Source organism: Anser brachyrhynchus, assembly GCF_964034855.1.
Source record: "Anser brachyrhynchus genome assembly, chromosome: 7".
Classification (NCBI taxonomy): domain Eukaryota; kingdom Metazoa; phylum Chordata; class Aves; order Anseriformes; family Anatidae; genus Anser; species Anser brachyrhynchus.
Genome location: NC_137701.1, coordinates 2,777,415 through 2,795,397, shown reverse-complemented (window position 1 = coordinate 2,795,397; position 17,983 = coordinate 2,777,415). Strand labels below are relative to the sequence as shown.

The 17,983-nt window shown below is 35.7% G+C and overlaps 2 protein-coding genes across 7 annotated transcripts in view; both read right to left on the bottom strand.

The window, feature by feature from the left end:
• Nucleotides 1–17,589, bottom strand: part of RFTN2 (raftlin family member 2) — a 33,603-nt gene extending 16,014 nt beyond the window's left edge. For all 3 annotated transcript variants that reach the window (XM_080599934.1, XM_080599935.1, XM_080599936.1), the window contains exons 1-6: nt 16,286–17,589; nt 15,666–15,812; nt 10,746–10,929; nt 8,730–8,841; nt 6,478–6,790; nt 3,585–3,785 (exon numbers count right to left, since the gene is read on the bottom strand). In XM_080599934.1, the coding sequence (XP_080456060.1) occupies nt 3,585–3,785; nt 6,478–6,790; nt 8,730–8,841; nt 10,746–10,929; nt 15,666–15,812; nt 16,286–16,376 (1,048 nt within the window). In that variant the 5' untranslated portion in view covers nt 16,377–17,589. The remainder of the gene's footprint in view (nt 1–3,584; nt 3,786–6,477; nt 6,791–8,729; nt 8,842–10,745; nt 10,930–15,665; nt 15,813–16,285) is intronic.
• Nucleotides 15,674–17,983, bottom strand: part of BOLL (boule homolog, RNA binding protein) — a 45,882-nt gene continuing 43,572 nt past the window's right edge. For 3 of the 4 annotated variants that reach the window (XM_080599960.1, XM_080599961.1, XM_080599962.1), the window contains 2 exons: nt 17,636–17,763; nt 15,681–15,812 (listed from right to left, as the gene is read on the bottom strand). In XM_080599960.1, the coding sequence (XP_080456086.1) occupies nt 15,767–15,812; nt 17,636–17,763 (174 nt within the window). In that variant the 3' untranslated portion in view covers nt 15,681–15,766. Of the gene's footprint in view, nt 15,813–17,635; nt 17,764–17,983 lie in introns of all 4 variants that reach the window. The other variant, XM_080599964.1, reaches the window with a different exon arrangement.

Genomic DNA, 17,983 nt, shown 5'->3' with positions numbered 1-17,983 from the left:
CCAAACTGGCATGGAAGTTTTCCAAGTCAAACAGGAAGTCCTGTTTTGTTGTTGTTGTTTTATTTAACAACATGCTTGTTAATGTACTGTAAGACACTGAGCATTTATTCATATTATTTTTATTTTTCCTATATTGCATATAGGAAACTTACTTTGAGCTATGATTATTTAGATACTTACGTATCTATATCCTATGCTTTTGTAAAGCTACTGAACATGTTATTTTATTTCTAGCATATATGCAAATACAATGCAGATACTGAATATATGGCTTCAGGCAGAAACATGAACGCCTGCAGAATTCCTAATAGTTCATAAATTCTCAATCTCATTAATTAATGAATTTGAACCTTTCTTCAGTGTTCAGGCAGATACTTATAATCGTCAACCAGTAACATGTTTAACATGCTAATTATTTTTTTTTAAATCATGATAATATAACTCTAAATTTTAATGCATTATTGAAACAGGGCACCTCCATTAAGTGGCTTTTGAGACAAATGGTTAAGTCGAAACCTACGTCAAAATAACATCTGGTTTATCCTTGTTAATATTTTTAAAAAAAAAGAAAAAAGGCACTGCCTGGCAGATAAAGCTAAACAGAAAAAGCATTAAGCGTCGTCACAGCACTCCTATCAATCTTAAGTACTTCCAGGATTATGAGAACCTGCAGGGTAGCAACAAACAGAAGCAACACTACCTTGACCCAAATGGAGCTAAAAAAGAACTTACCTGGATTACTTTTATGACTCCCTTCTGTTTTGGTTGTCATTGAGAATTAAAAATGACTTAATTCTTTCGAATTTGTACCTGCCTTAAATTGGGAATTGCATTTTTATCATGTTAGCAACAGAATTCTGTCTACTTCGTATAACATCCTGCATCCATTGTTTTCAGTTATATTAAAACATTATCTAAAACTTGCTAATTTCACCACATTAATATAGAAGGACAACTGCTGCTGTAGATACCTTGCGAACTAAAAGCAAACTTAAAAACTAAAGTGAAGATGACAATTGGATGCACACGCAAACATACAAGAAGTGTAATTCTGGTGATGAGTGCAAACGTTTAAACACTTTTTTTCCCCTAAAAAGCATTTCATGTTTCCCTCTATTGGATGCCCAGTTTTTATCTGGTTATAAAACTCTTCAACATTCGTCTCATGAAAAAATATTTTAGCTTATGAAGAACTCAGCAGCAAAGTAATCTTGTACTGCGGTTACAGACACTTGATCAGCTACAGAATGCCATCCATGTAGCGGGTTGTGCCTTCGAATACTTCCAGCAGAATTCAGCAGCGTCACACCCATGTGTCTCACTGAAATAAATACATCCCAGCCAAGTGGGGCTGAAGAAGCAGCAAATGCTGCAAAGAGGCAGCATAAAATCCCTAAGTCAGTCATAACCTGGGTATTAAAGTTGGGACAGTTATGCACACAGAAAAAAGCAGACAGCAACAGGGGAACGGAAAGATTGCATTTGTTTTTGGACAACAGCTGCAAAGATTAATTTCAACAGCTGCTGAAAACACCCCTTGGTGAATTGTAATGTATCTCCGAAGAGTTATTTTCCAGCTCTAAAAAAAACTATTGAAAACTAGCAGTCTGATTTCTCACCTCTCCTCCCCCAAAGGAATCTTTGTTCTTCCACTGACTTCAATAGATAGGAATTATAATTCAACAAAAATAGACGGCCAATACAAACTGTGCCTTTCAACGGTTTACGTGCAAAAAAATATGCAGAGAGAATAGCCGACAAATTCAACTTGATGGAAATATAATGATGTTGATGCACTTGTGTTCCTTCACAGATTCTGGCAAATTACTGAATTTACTTTGTTGCTGAGCTACAGAAATATAATTAACATTCACGGCTAAGTTACTGAGAAGGAAAAAAAATACACACACACACACATATATAAAAAATCAAGCTCTTACTTTTTCAGGGTTTGATTTTTGAAGAACCCATATTTAAACATAACATCTTCAGAAGTTAAATTTATTTATTTTTAATTCAGCCCAAGCCTTGCAAAGGAATGCTGATTGCAGTATTATTTTTAATCAGAACATCAGAAAAAGGAAGCATGAAGTAAAGCACAAAGAAAATAGAAAAGCTATGCAAAAAAAAAAAATCAGCAATCTACTCTCACTGTATAGTTCATATAAGCAGTAGATTTAAAACGACTCATGAAAGCCATTTTAGTATGCTTATTATTAAGTAAACAACTTCATTTGATAATCAGTCTAAGTCTTGCATAAATTGTTAAGGGGTCTGAAGCCTTTACAGTGAACTTTTTACAACATCTTTCTCATCCACTACAGCCTTCTGTTTTATTTACTTATACTGAATTTCCATAAGCAATTCTGAAGGAATACCAACAGCTGAAAATATGCTACAAGCAAGACATGAACAAATTCAGCCAAAGACAAAATATCACATTAGTTAACTACAAACCCTAAGTCTTTTTAAGTGAACAACATTTTTTGCAACAGTCGGTAAATTCTGGAAGAATTAACTATGTTAGACTCTCTTGGCCTGTTCACTAAGCACTAGAGTACTTTCTTTATACTATTTTAATTAATTGCATAATGGTAACTACATACTATTTTTGGAACTCTTCTAATTTCTGGCTTTCAGACAAACTCCGTTCAAATGGAGATGAATCTCTTGATCACATAGGAATTCTGAAAGAGCTAGGAGGTTCCCTCCAGTGAAAAACTGTGATCAAATTGAAACTGGCAGAATGAACAAGACAATTTAGGAATCTGAGGAGAAATCCTGTAGCCTGAAGCTCTATGATTCCAACAATTTTAGTGTGCTAACTGAGCTCGTAGGCTCCTGCAGAAGAGAGCAAGAAGCAGGAGGGACCAGGGAAAACTTCCCTCTCCCACCTTCATGAAAAAATGCTGGAGAATCTGCCTACAGGTAAGGGTAAGAGCAAAAGCAGATTTCTCTACTTAGTGTATGTGTCCAAATCCAACCAGAACCACCTATAGAAAGATGCTGGATCTGAAACTTCAGGATAAACAAACAAATTAATTCAACTCAGGGTTTTGGTAAGAATTTTAAACCTAGCAGAGAACTGAAGAAAGTAGGAAGTGTGGAAAGTCTTACTTTGCTTAAGGCTTAATGGTGCAGTAAGCACAAGGAGAACAGAAGGCGCTTTTTTGTCTCATTAGAAATATTCCAAGTGCAGCACAGTGTCTAAAGTGAGCAGCAGCAGAACACAACTGAAATGCATCTAATGATTTTTCCATTATCTTTTCCTTTTAAAAAGAGAAAAAGAAAAGAGAACTAGTGCAAAAGGTTGATTTCATTATAATGCTACACTCCTTTCGTGCTTTGGAAATCCCAAATTTGATTAAAAAAGCAGAAATTGTAATTATTCAGAGCTGCAACAGCACAAAAAACAACGGTATTTCCTTTTCAGGTATCAGATTCTACAAATTTACAATGACTTATCTGAACATGTTTACATATTGCCCTTCACACCAACATGCAAAACATCATCTACTTTTTGCAAAATAAATAGATCCACATGTATAAGTAAAAGCTTGAAGATATTATGGGATAGTGCTCACCTTTAGAAGTTTCCCAGTGTACAAAAGAATCAGTTAAGGACAATCCTTGTTTATAATAAAATGTAGTTAGTTCTAGCCAGTCTGCTTCCAGTGTACTAATAACTGGTCCCTTTCTTGTTACTTTCATGGACAAGATGCCCTCATGATAGGTCCAGCAGGTAGAGTCATCATCAAAAACATTGAAGACTGTATACAGCTTGTCTGAGAAAAGAAAAGAAAAAAAAAAGGAAGAAAAATGAGCCTCTGGAAGACAGAGCTCTCAAAAATATTATCTTCTTATTTCAGCCTGCTTTTGTGTTTTTAAGTAACAGTTTTACAAATTGCTTCCTTATGCGACTGTACTCACCTAGAACCCTCAACACCAGAAAAAAAACCAACAGGATGAGCTGTGAGGAGGGTAAGCTATGGGACAGAACAGAACTTTGAACGTACTGTAGTTGGGTTGTTGCTGGACCTTCTAGGTAGGTGGGTTTTGCATAGGGGAAAATATAGTAGATTCAAGAGAAAACCCAGTGGAAATGGGCTTTATTTCTGTCACTCATGGAACTTTTGACTACAAATATTCAAAACGACTAACTGAAGATTAAAAACATTTTTCTAAATTTTTAAATATTATTAATGTCTTGTATAGCATTCCTTTTTACCCATTCTTTTTTGCAGATGATTTAAGTACCAGTATAATCAGCTCCATACTGGGGTTTTCCACACAGTAACTGATGAGAGCGTGAGCATATGAAAAACAAACAAGATCTGCATATTCTCAAATGCTTTTCACATCTAGCCATTAATACAGTGATGTTACAAAAAGACAAATATTCAAAAAAAGTAAATTCAGAGATTCATAGTATTTTAGGTATTCACTGGTGATGAGTTATGAAGTCTTAGCTAAATAAATGTATTCTAAAAAGGAAGAACATGATACAAGTACAGTCATGGCTGGGTCACTGTTGCAGGGAAGTAACAAAGCAATTGCAAAAAAATTCCCTGAGATTATGTCTACTACTATAACTTCTGAGCAGCCTAAATCAACACAAACCTCTAGAAAGCAGAAGTATTCACATTGCCAAAACAGAAGAACTTGGGTTTAGATGATCCCAGTTAAGACACTAGTCTCTCTAAGCTCCAGAAATAGATAAAGATTTCCAAAGCACTATTTGGACTTTAAGTAGTTTTAATCAATCTCTAGGAGAAACCTTCTGGAGTGGATGATAACACATAAGGTATCTGAAATAAGAGAGTAAATGCAGGACAAATTACTGAACTCCATCACTATGAGATGACTTTTCTTTCTATACAGCTGTATTTTGTCACCTCAACAGGTGGAGGTGCTACCATTAAAGTGTTTATCCTGGTAAAGCTTGATTTTCCTATTAGGAAAAATTTTTGAAAATTCCTATCAGTATTTTTTAAAAGGATGGTTAAATACAACATTTACAAAGAAAGGTGTTTACATTTTCAGAAAATTTGTCTTAAAACTTCCAATAACTTTACCAAGTAACTGACTAGTAGTAGAGAAGATAGGTAAATTCCTGCCAAAACTTTTAGAAGTTTAGAATTTCCCGAGAACTCTGCATCTAGGGGCTGCACTGGTTGGTAATCCACCTGGTTACACTTGTATGCATGAACCAAAACTCAACTGTGAGTTTTCTCATTTTTCCTTACAGGATCTATATTCTGCTATGGATAGCAAGCCCACTGTCTCAAGCTGTAAGGAAAGAGTTAAGGTTTAACAGATCGTGCTCTAACAGCCCAGCATGTTGTAAAAGAACTGCTTTAATTCAAGTGTTAAAAATAAGTGGGACATTGATTATCTCAGTGCATAGAGTCATTATCCTGACTGTCTACCAACTAGAGAGGTGCTTAACTCTTTAACAGGAAAGTGAAGACATTGCTTTTGAGAGCAATTAAAACATGTCTGGCACATCACAGAAGACCCTATTGTATCAAAATTCAATCTTAAACGAAAATTTCATGCTGCCTTGCTTTCAATACTATAATGCTTTAGTTCCTATAATGCATTACTTCTCATGCGTTAGGTTACTTCTTCCTTTTCACCTTTTCTTCCTAGTAAATGTGAAGGGCTTAGTGCTTCAGTATCAGGGATCATTGTTTCAGGCAGTAACTTGCTAAGACCACACTATCTACCTTAGAGATTCTTGTACAAATAAGTCTTCTACCACAGGACCAGCATCTTTCAATTATACTTTCCCTTCCTAAGCAACTTTCCAATGCTTCATTTTCTCTAGTGTAAATTCGTTTTGTAACAATTATCCTCTTTGATTACACAGTCAATGCATTAGTTTAGTGATCTCTTTCAGAATATTTCTTGAAGGCATGTTAACCAGAAAGAATCCATTATTAACGGATTTGTTTGCTGTATGTGATGTGAGTTGGCTAGAAGCACACAAAATTACGTCTCTAAACAGAAGGTGATCCCTTTGTTGTCAGCTTTAAAACAGATAGGAGAACTGTTTTCATTACAGCATATACTTGGATATCCCTTACTAATTTATGGTTTAATATTAGGAGTAGGTAAAAGCCAATGTATTTGGGAAACATTTTAAAACAACTGCATCACATTTTTCTTGCTATATGCTTACAACACATATCAAGCAAAAAAACTTACCTGTTTGCGCCACATTTAAAACCAGAATTACACATTTTTTTAAATTATTATTATTATCATCGTAGTTCAGATATATAAAGCAGAAGGTAAATAATTCTGGTGCCGCAGTGGTGACTTTTTTGGAAGTACACATCCATTTAAAGAAGATGCATCTTCCAAAACCAGTACTTGATGACAGAATATGCTGTTGTTATTTTTTTCCTACTGCTTCTTAAAACAACTCAAGAACATGTCTTATTTCTGCAATAAACAAACAGAATTCATTACCGTCTCCTTCTTGTAGCTTAACAGGACTGACTTCTTTTCCAAACTGGAAATCTGCATCCTGTAACAGTCCACTCTCTGCTTGCATTTCCTCTTCATTCCCACTCTCAGATGAGTGACCACACAGTGACCTTTCATTCCAGTTTTTGTAGTCTTCATCAGAAATTATTCTTCTGGGTTCCCTGTGTCTTCTGCCTAGTGTTGATTCCAGCTCTGCACTTCCATCTGTGCTTGTTCCATTACAGGCTTTAGGTTGAGGAAAATGTTGTGTTACAAAGCCCACAAACTTCTTTCCTCTTTTAGCTGCTTCATTAACCTGCATTTAACACACAAATTTTATCTGCAAAGTGGTTTTAAGGCAGTGTGCAACTTTTTTTTTTTCCCAAAACATCTAAAATGCATGTTGTGTTTACTAATTTGCTTATTTTCAAGGACACCCAAAGACACAGCACAGTACTATGGAAGTGTAGCTTGTCTATATATGTTGGCTGTGTTTTTAAAGTAAACAGAAGCCTTCCAGCATGTCTGTGGGCTCAGGCCAAGAAGGGTGGCCAACACTGTTACTGACTTCAGGGTACATAAATTCCTTCAATTAGGACAAACCCAAAATATTTCACTTACTACGTCACAGTGACAGACAGTATACTGGTGGAGGAATGTTTCGAGAAATTTCACGGTGGATTGGTTAGAGGAATATCATTCCGTGTGATGCCAGTTCCACTATGATTACTCTTAGCTTTTAGCCAGTGGTGTTTCTTTTTCCCCTCTTCTGGAATCTTAAAATACAACTGCAGAATATGTGCAATCGGTGGGATGTGTCTGTTCTTGGAAGGAGATTTTCTTTTGCTGGGATAAGGAGCACTTCCACCTATAAAGGTGATCTAACTGCAACAAAATCTTCCCAGGAACACACAAAAAGCCCTGCCCAGAGCACAGAAATCACCCGGAAAATACTCAGTATGGGCAGAGAAGGAAGGATCTCTATCTACCTAGTTAACCCATGTAAACTATTTAGAGTGATTAACTCAAATAACTGGTTGTGCTACAATGCCTTTTTAATATCACATCAGACTGAAGTGATACTGTTTATCACCATTACATACCCACAACAGTGATTTTACCATGTATCAAAATTCAGCCATCATTATGATTATATGAAGCTGCAGAAAAAGACGTCCTATGAATGACTACCCCCCCCCAGTGCCACAAATTCTTAAGGGTTCAAGAAAATATATATATATATTTTTTAATATAAAAATGTAGATATACATTTCAATAGGAATATTTTAAAATCAGATCAATTTCATGTAGCTTTTCTAGATTTTCTCGCAAGACAATCACTGCCTAATTACTTAATTTGTGTTTTTTTTTTTTTGCTGTTGCTTTGTTTTATACTTCTAAGTGTTTGGTATATTATACAACAAACATGGCAATACACACATGGTATAAATGGAACACAATTTTAAATTCTAAACACCTGAAAAATTCAAAAAAATGTTTACAAACTTTAAACAACTCTCTTAATTTCAGTGATCATTAAGAATTGCCAGTATGCTTTTTCCTCTGCTTCTTTCTTTCGCAACTCATGTAAAAGACAACACTCAAACTCTTACAATAACAATAATTTCCTGTTTCAGCAAGTCTTCAATTTTGCAGAGGAAGTGAAACAAAAAGAACTGGAACTAGAGCTTGTATTTCAGTGGAAGTTTACTTTTCTTTAACTTTACAATATTTTCAGAAGTTGTGCCAAGGAATTATTTTAATACAATTACTGTATATATTAAATTTCTGTTCAAGAAGGGAAAAAATGTACTTAGAAAATCTATATATTAATGTACGTTATTCCTACTGAATGTAACACAGAACATCATAAAACTTTTTTTTTTTTCAAACACTAATTCCAGAAGAAGCTATCAAGCAAGCATTTTATGAAGACTGAGTGAAAATTTGGGCCTGCTTCTGCTTCCAGTGCTGTAAGTGACCAGTCTCCCAAAACCTTCCATGGCTCAGTAATAAATTCTAAATTACAAAAAGCAATTAGTGAAGAAAATTAACTCTTTTTGCATGCAGAAAGCACTTGGTAGCTTCTATAACACAAAAGCAAAGTTAAAACTCAAAGCTAAAAAGAACCATAAGCCTCCAGTCATTGACAACTACCTGCATGTATGGCAGAAAAAAATATTTGAAGAGATATTTAAAAAGAAACCAAATTAAAACAAACATACAAACAAACAAAACCCACAAAATTCCATTACCTTTTCTAAAAGTTCTTTCACTACCTCATTTGTCAGTGTTTCATACGTTAAAGGACATTCCTCAATCACCAGCCTGGGGTACCTTTGTTCTCTGGGTGCTGCATGCTTCTGGCTAGAATGCAGAAAGAAAGCAGTCTTTGTTAGTAGTTTGCTGCTAACTTGGGCAAATGCTGGCATATAGAATTCTTTTCTTTTGGTGTAAAGGTTATGAATTAAATCCTGGCAATGCTTTTCCACATTTAAAACTCAACATTTTTTGGTGCTTTATTATGTTTTTATACAAAGTAGTGTGTGCTGTATATTAAAATGTCAGGATAAGAATGTTAGTATTTAACAGAAATGTCATTTCAAGATGGTTTACAAACATCTTCTGGAACTCAGCTTTACTGAAAAAACAACACTGTCTTCCTAGCAAATGTGTCCAAAACTTACTTCCAAATGCAAAAAGTACAGATAGGAGCCTTAAATGCAGCAAGCACAAAACAAAGTATCAGTTTTGCAAGAAAAACACTATGCTATGAAAAGAGATGGTACTTTTACACTGTTAATATACTGTTGCTTACTTTTAGCAATTAAAGCAGAGTTACAGCTACTGTATGAAAAAACAGTGCAGGCACATGCCAGAAACACAGTGCACTACAAATCCCTTTGGGTTACATAGTGTTTATTTCACTCCTACATTTCAGAATCCTACAAGCTTTAACTTCTATTTTAAAGAACAGCATTCATCATTTTTTATCTAAAGTAAGTTCTGTTGTTAATCGTATAACATTTGTTGTATATCATCAATGTAGTAGGGTTTTCTTTGCTGTTTCTTTCACACAAGCTTTGGAGTGAAACATCAATTAAATATGTTCAAATATAAAAAGGTTACTTTCAAGATGGTCGCTGGAGAAGGTGCATCCACCTGCAGGAAAACCAACAGATGTATGTACATATGGCATCTGCACAAGAAGTCAGGAACTTACAGCCAGCAGTTTCAGGAGGCTGCTGGTTCTTGTCCTTCACCTATTCAAGGGCTTACCAGTTCAAATGACAACTTCATAAGGATCCCACATCTATACGGATAAGGTGTGTTGAGGGTGCTGAGCACTGGCAGTGTCAGCTCTCAGAAAGCTCAGCTCCAGAAAGCAAGTATTCTGCCTTTTTATTTAAGCATCTGTCCATATGGACAACATTCACCTTGCCTGCAGGTGTATTTATGAAGGTAAGATGTATGAGAAGCAAATGCCATGCCATGGGCAATGCTTGTTTAGTCAAAACATTTGATGGAGAATCTCCCTCAAATTAACTACATTTTATAGAACTGCAGGAGTGGCAGGGGGCACCTTCATAGTTACGTCCTTGGAGATTTCCCAGAGAAGCTGAACAAACCTCTGTGCATCACACCAGGACTTGAAATGGAAGGGGAAGCATCACACCTCTCAATACAACATGAAATCCACTTTTCTAGTTACTCAAGAAAAAAAAGGTTGTTTTCGTTGCAGTTAAAGGAGCTAACTGTAAAATTTCTTTGTACATTTTCCTTATGATCACATGGTGATTATAATGCAGCAAAACCAGGAGTAACGAACAAGATTATGGAAGCTGGAATGAAAACAAACTCTTGACTCTCTCCTCACTGAAAAAAAACAAGCTTTTGTACAGGCTCCCCAGTCGCAGAGTATTTCCTTCATAACAAGGTTAAATGATTTCTCTCTGAGGAACTGTGAGTATTTCACACTTTACAGGTACCTTTTACTGAGTAATGCTCTTACAGAAAAAGTGAAAAGAAAAATGTTGAAAACAAGACAAGATAGATGTGAGGGAATTAAATGCAGCTTATTAGTCTCGTAGTGTTTTGTTTCATCTTGTACTTGGGGTTAATTAAAAGAACGTTATTAAGTTGGTCACCTTTCTAGATAAGGAACAGTTACTTGATTCTTTGAGGTACTTATGTTAATAAACTATGCATGATGAGCAACCCTCTTAAAAATAACTTAATGGGCCCATGTAATTAAATTATTTCACTGTTACCTTAATTTTAATCTTGAAAGTACCACCCGATACATGTGACTTGCAGGGAAATTCCTTCTACATCCAATTGGCAGTAGAATAGGATGAATAGCACCTACAACATATCCTTTGTTGTAATATTCTTCCACCTTAGATGCTATATCCAACACAGAACTGATTTTGATAACTTCAGGATTTGAGGAAGCTAAAAGCATTGAAAAAACAGAAGAGAAGCACATTATACTGTGTATATACACACACTTTTAAGTGAGTTCCTTTGATGTAAACCACACAAAACCTATCCCAACGCATTTACTAACAAGGTAAAGTCCTCTTTGCACAAGAAAAAAGAGACTCACTGTGATTATGAAGTATACAACTAGGTGAAATACATATTTTTTAGGAGACAATATGATCTATTTGTAATCTATTTGGCAATACTTTGTTGGACCTAGCTTTGTCAAGCTAATTTAAGAACTGCATCAACATATAAACACGCAATTGGTCTGGATATTAAGCAACTATTTTGTCTAGTCAAAGACTTAAGCATACTGCAGCAGTATCCTTTAACCCTAGCTGAGAGGTAAATTTCCACAAAATTAATTTAATCCTAGAAAAACAGGTTTGTTTTCCTCAAATACATTTTTTGGATCCCTTAGAAGTCATCTGTGGATTGTAGGTTGAAATTTTAAAATACACACAATTATGTCCTCAAGTAGACTTAAATCCATATCACAGTAAGATAAACGGTATCATGAATTTCTAAGCTGGATACCTCTGAATGTATGCAAGCATTTCTGATCAACAGGTAACAGCCAGGTACCACACAGGAGTTGGCAAAAACTAGTGACTGGTCTGTGGTCTGGTCCACAGTTTTTGCACAGAGAAAAGGGAAGACTGTGGTAGTAGTTTACGTGTTTTGCTGCAGTGAGCCTGACTATCAGCATTTCCTGTTCCTCTCAACTCCAACTGTAATTATAGATGCCCTCAGAGCCTCCACTAAGCAACTAGTCAATATTAATATACAGACAGTAACTCAAGAGTAATTTTGCTAGCATATATTTGCCAACATCAACAATTTCATCCTTCACAGATGTGGTCTCTTACAACAAGGTAGCTTGGTCTGGAATTTGATGGTCTCTGTCAGTTACCTCTGCTGCAAGTGATGCACACCCTTTTTGTATTCTGACAGGTCCCTCTCTTTGCAAAACTCACCACTTTGTAAATGTATTCCTTAATGTTCTTACCTCCTCCTTTATCTACATGCCAATCCTATACATGCGCAATAGCAAGAAATTTAAGGAGTTTACCGAAGACACAGCAAGTCACAAAATCTTCTTACCCTACTGGTTTAAAGTATCATAAACCTGCTATATATGAATATTTATTTTGCCAACACTTTTATTCTAATAAACGGAATTAGATTTCTGCTGGTTGAGTGATTTGTTTTCTGTAAAGCTTAAATCACTGTACTGTTTTCCAATTATAAAGTGGGGATAATACTGATATATATACTCATAGAGAACTTTGCTTTCTTTAAAAAACAAAAATCAACAAGACATCTTTTATAGTATTCAAATTTAATGCTTTTAAATAACAACTTTTATTAAAGCGAAAAAGGAATGGAAAAAAAAGCTGCTACCTTGACTCTTACTGTAAAGCCCTTACCAGCTCAAAAAAAGCTATCAAGAACCAGAATACCATGTACAGTGTGAACTGCACACCATCAAAAAGCAACATTAGCATATATATTGATAGTTTATTGCTGATAGCTATCAAACAACCTATTAACATAAACTCTACCACTCTCAGTCATAGCACTGGGTTGTTTCACTTTCTTGAGCTATGTTACAACTCACTGTTGGAACTGCACTGGAATAGGAATATTTACACTTGTTTTTTTAAGCACACTGCATTACAGACCTCCCTTTAACAGACTGATGATATTTTGCCCTACAACACCTCTATCCCATAATTCTACCTAGAATAAATCCCAGAGACATTAAATATTTATTGAAGAAGTAACTGTTCTACAACACACACAAACCAAAAAAGCAGGTATGGATGCAACAAGATCATCACTTCAGTGATTTTCCAATCGCCTTAACTGAAAATTCCCACTACAGCTAACTGGCTAATTGTATAGTAAGCTTTGGCGATGATGACAAAACAGCTACCCCATACGTATTCATACTATTATTCAGAGTGACAAAAACTTCACAGTGTGTCATTTTAGTGGGCTGAAATGCAATACACTTGCATCAATATTCCTTCTCTCCCTAGTAGAAGAGTTCTGGAAAAGCTGTAAGCTTTTTGCTTAAGTAGGAATATTTAAGCTATCCCTACTTTATGTTTAAACTGATCTCCAAAAATAAGAAGTTTTTGTAACTGAGATACGCCTCATGACTGAAACCACTGAATTTCCTATCTTTGACAGGCATTTAAAATTACATTTCAGAGTCCACCGAACCCCTGCAAAATGCAAGCCTGGCTGTATTCTTCTTGGCTGGGATTCTTCTTTCGCACAGTACCTCCATGGAACTCAGAACTCATTTATGTAGTAGGGATGGGAATATTTGGGTGAATAAGAAGAGACAAATCAAGGTAAAACACACTGCTAATAACTAGTTAAGATGCTCGTGGACTCCAACAAGCAGATTTAGACAAGAGCACGGTTGACCTTATCTGCACCACAACTTGAAAAAAGATCAGGAACTCCTCAAAGTCTCCCTAGCAGGACCATTTCAACTCCATATATCATAAATCTGATGAAGCAGAGAATACAGAATATTAAACTGAAATATAATGCATTTATGCTTGCTGTACTTTTATCTGAATGCAGGCTATAGCTTACTCTAGGATCTTAAATATATTCAGATAAGATTTTCTATTTTACTTGGTTCCAGATCCAATAGTAACATGTCACTCAACAGAACAACAATCTCAGACGCTGGGGAAGATCTTGCTCTGGAAGTCAACAGAGTGCCATTAAAATATAACATACAACTTCACACTGAAAACTAACTGGTCTGACATGATAATAGGCTCTTACTTAAGCTTCATTTAGCCCAAGATTACTTGAATAGAAGCAACTATGTGAATGTGTTGAATGGGTTAGAAAAAAAAAAAAGTAGTTCAGCATATTTTCTACAGTATCTCAGCCAATCCCTATGTTTCACAAGCAAACAACATTCAGAAATGCCTCCAAGAAAGACAGTATACACCATTTTTGCCTGTATTCATTCATGATCTTACCTCTTCAGAGACCTCAAATGAAAAAAAAAAAGTTAAATATGTGCATGCAGCTAAAACCATCCAACAGAATGATATGTATGTTTATAAATCTAATTGCTTACAGTTAGTGCCTAAAAGCAGTCAGACAATCATCTAAAATTTCTCTCTGGCAATGTTACTTAGCATTCATAACTCCACAGTACGTTACTGAAGCTAAGCACTTTGAAATGAATCTTTACTGCTGTAACAATAGGTTATTAACATACTGCAAAAATGGACCTTTACTGACACTGTTTAATACGATTTTTCTTAAAGCCACAATCTTCTTTAAAACAGATCCCTTACAAAGTATTTCCAGAAGCTCGTTACTTTAAAATAGAGCAAAACTCTCTAGAACACAGACTATTTAAGAACACCAAATACACTTTAGTCATAAAAAAGTAAGTTTTATTATCTTTTCTGTTATTAGTAGATTAATAGGTAATTCACACACACATCAGGGGGCCTAGCTTTATTTCCAGTATGTTACCACTACTACCTGCCCAAAGTTTTGTTTCTCCAAAAAGAATAAACCAAAGAGAAACTCATCTCGCTATGTGTAAATAAAGAGCCATAAATACAGCTGGCTGTCAAGTACTGTAACTTCGCAGAATGCTGTTTCTGTTAGTTCTTATAGTTCTTCAGTAAACAGCCAAACACATTTTAAATAAAAATATGACTGATATGACTGCATTCCTTTAATTTGGAAAGAAAACTAAACAGAGGCCAAGTTTTGTTTGTAAAAAAGTTCCTGAACACATAGCAAGACATGCACTTACACTTCCTCCCTTTATCAAATGCCTCTAGCTATTACATTTACTTTAAATCCTCACTATCAAGAATTTCCAGTAGATTCAGTTCTTGTAAAATGCAAGTTACCATGAAGTGACTGCAAAACTGAGCTGTCTGTTCTCCGAGGGCAGCCATCTGGGCTTGTTTATGTTTTCAACTTTCTGGAACAGGGAGTTGCTCTGTTAGAGACGGGACACCCTCGGGAAGGAAGTATCCCACAGAGCACTGTCTGCCTCCAGCTACGCATACAAATTTTGTCTCATTTTGGTCACAGTTTCAAAAGCCTATTCAGCAACTATAAATAGAGCATTTGCAAAAAAAGAAAAAAACAACTATAATACTCTTACTAAAACATCCACCAAAAGGCTGGGGTGCACATCAGAGAGGAGACTATTGTACAGCTAAGAAATAGACTTGCTTCTGCACAAAGTCATGAGGACAATGACAGCCTGTTTTCCAAAGTTGAACGCATTTTTAAAAACTGTTATTCAGTGAAGGCATTCTGTTACCCTTGCTCAGGCACAGTGTATTTTCTGAACACTCACACTAAATTCAGACAACCATTATTCAAAGGAAGTAAGGATAGCAGTATCTGACTCATAGGAAACTAGGAAAATCTCTAACAGTTTTTAGCCAGCTTCCTTAACAAGGACAGTTGTGTAATTTGGATGGTTTCTTTGTTAAAAATACTTCAGTAGTTTCCATTGTAATTTTATCTAAGTGAAGACCTTCGTCATGATTTTCAAAATAAAAGTCTTACATTTGGGCTAGCTTGGATAAAAGCATCTAAGTTTTACTACAACTCAGACAAAACAGAACAAAGTTAAATCCTATTCCTTACTTTTTCAGAATAACAAAAGATAAAACAGAAATTACCTTCTAAAGTAAAATCCAGCAATACATATTCATAAGCAGCATCCGTCTTTGTTTCAACTTGTGGTCTCTTCAATGTAGAAAAAATTTTTCCAGGGCTGCTATCATCTGGGTCTTCCAGCTTTCTCAGTCCGCACCCCATGGCAAGATCTGCAAATGATTAAATCGCAGGAAAAGGAGGGGGGAGCAACGAGATCTGCTGCTCTCACAAAAAAAAAAAAGTAACCAATTCCCTTTGATTTTGTTTTCTATTAGCTGTAAATCCAAATACAGAAAAAGTCTGCTTCCCAAATCAAAAGGTGAGGGTACTTTCCATTCATTTTCTTTTATGTATATATAAACAGTAAGCCTGTAATATTTTCAAGCTACAAGCTTAGTAGGAGTAGGCTTGATTTTGCAGCGATGTTAGAGCTGCTAGAAACTAGCAGAGATTTTCCATGCCACGTCAATTTACAGCCAGCCCCCTATCAGTGCTCCCTTGCAGAGGACACCAATAGTGCTTTGTTTGTCCTTCTGAACTGACTGGGTAGGAAGGAGGGGCGGTGGGTGGGTGGGTGGGTGGGGGGAAGACAAGAACTGAAAAAGAAAGTTACAGAGGAACTAGTTTGTAAGTTATTACTTACGACCAGAAGTACTACTCAAATGCAGCAGCAAGTCAGAGAAAAAAAAAAGCAAGTTAGTCAGAATGAAAGAATGAGAAAAGAGCCTCAGCATGGTTGGAGACGAAAATCATTTCCAGAAAGGAAGTCAGCTTCAAGAGGAAATTGCTTCTGGCATCTCAAAGGGCAGAAAAGTAAATGAAAAGCAGTTTAGTCCTTATTTTAGATTTCAAAGTTTGGTTCCCATTTCCTTTCCACAGAAACTTTCTTTCAAAGAAAGAAAAACATGAACATAATGTAATATATTGTAGTAAGGTAAAACCATGTAGTAAAGGAGCTTCTTGTCAAGAAAATCATGTGTGATTACAATAAGCATCTACACCACTAAAATCAGCTTATGTAATTGTTTTTTTTTTTACACTAACAAGTAACACTGATGCTCAAATCAGAAAGTCCTTTTCAAGCTAATATGAACATAGTTACAAGACCTTCTGCCCTGTATTTCACTGGTATGGAACAACTGAAGTCCTCTTCTCCATCAGGCTGACCTCAGCTGCAACAGCAGATGTTCAGCTCTGCTCCCTAAGTATCTTTTTCTTCAAGTCCTGAAAATTTAGTGTAATTTTAAGGGCCCGGTATATATTCCTTTAATTCATTAAAAAATAATAATAAAAAAAGTTTACCACTACCTAACATAAGCACTCAGTACTCTTACGTTAACTACCGCAAGTAACTTGCAACTGTATGACCCCTGATGCAGACCACAACAACACATGGGGAAAAAAGGAACAGTGAGTGATTTTTCGAGGTACTGTTACTGCAGGGATGGGCAGTTCAATAATACAGGTTTTTTACTTTTAGACTGCATCTAGAGAAATTGAGAATTATCTAGAGGAAACCAGAGATTCAAATTAATCCATTTTGGATTAAAGGAACCATGTATTTGAATTTAAAAAGCTTTATATATTTTTATTCACTGTACGCTATTCGTCTTATCAGAATTACCCACATTTTCTATAATCAGTCTACGTGATTTAGACATTAACCACTTGTGGTTTTCTTCCTGTTCTCCTATAAGCAAAGTGATTTAAGTAGCTTACCAGGAATGATACATCAACAGGCTACATCACCTTTGAAATCCACATTATAGTTTAAAGTTACTTTATTTTGGAATAATTGAATAATCACTGAGTGCAGAGCCTATGCAACATCACCAATTCAATCTTACAGTCTTAAAAAAAATCCCAGGTACTGAAACAAAAAGGAAATTCCTCTGTTGTCTTCTTGATTAAAACCAAGGAAAACATATCAATTACACAATTAAGTTCTCCAGCTTCCTGAATATCTGCTTACACAAAAATTGTTTCCAAATACCTTTTTTTTTTTTTCCAGAAAAGGTCATCCATGAACTGCTGTTGTCCCAAACATCCACGTAATGGTCCACTCGACCTGGAGAATCCTGCTGTCTGATTCCACAAGAGTCTTAAGATCCACTGCAGCCTCTTGTATAAAGCCATGGCAGCAACAGAAATAGCAGCAAGTGAAGAAACTTTTTTGCAACACTAGTCCAGTTGCCAGCTGCTTGCTTTTTTGTTTTTGTTTTTTATTTAACTAAAGATTGTTTTTTTTTTTTAAAGGAGGCCAGAATGCTGTAATTTGAACTCTTTGTAGCAAGGCTTAAATCAGATTCCAACCCTCTCTCCGAGACAGGATTTTTCATAG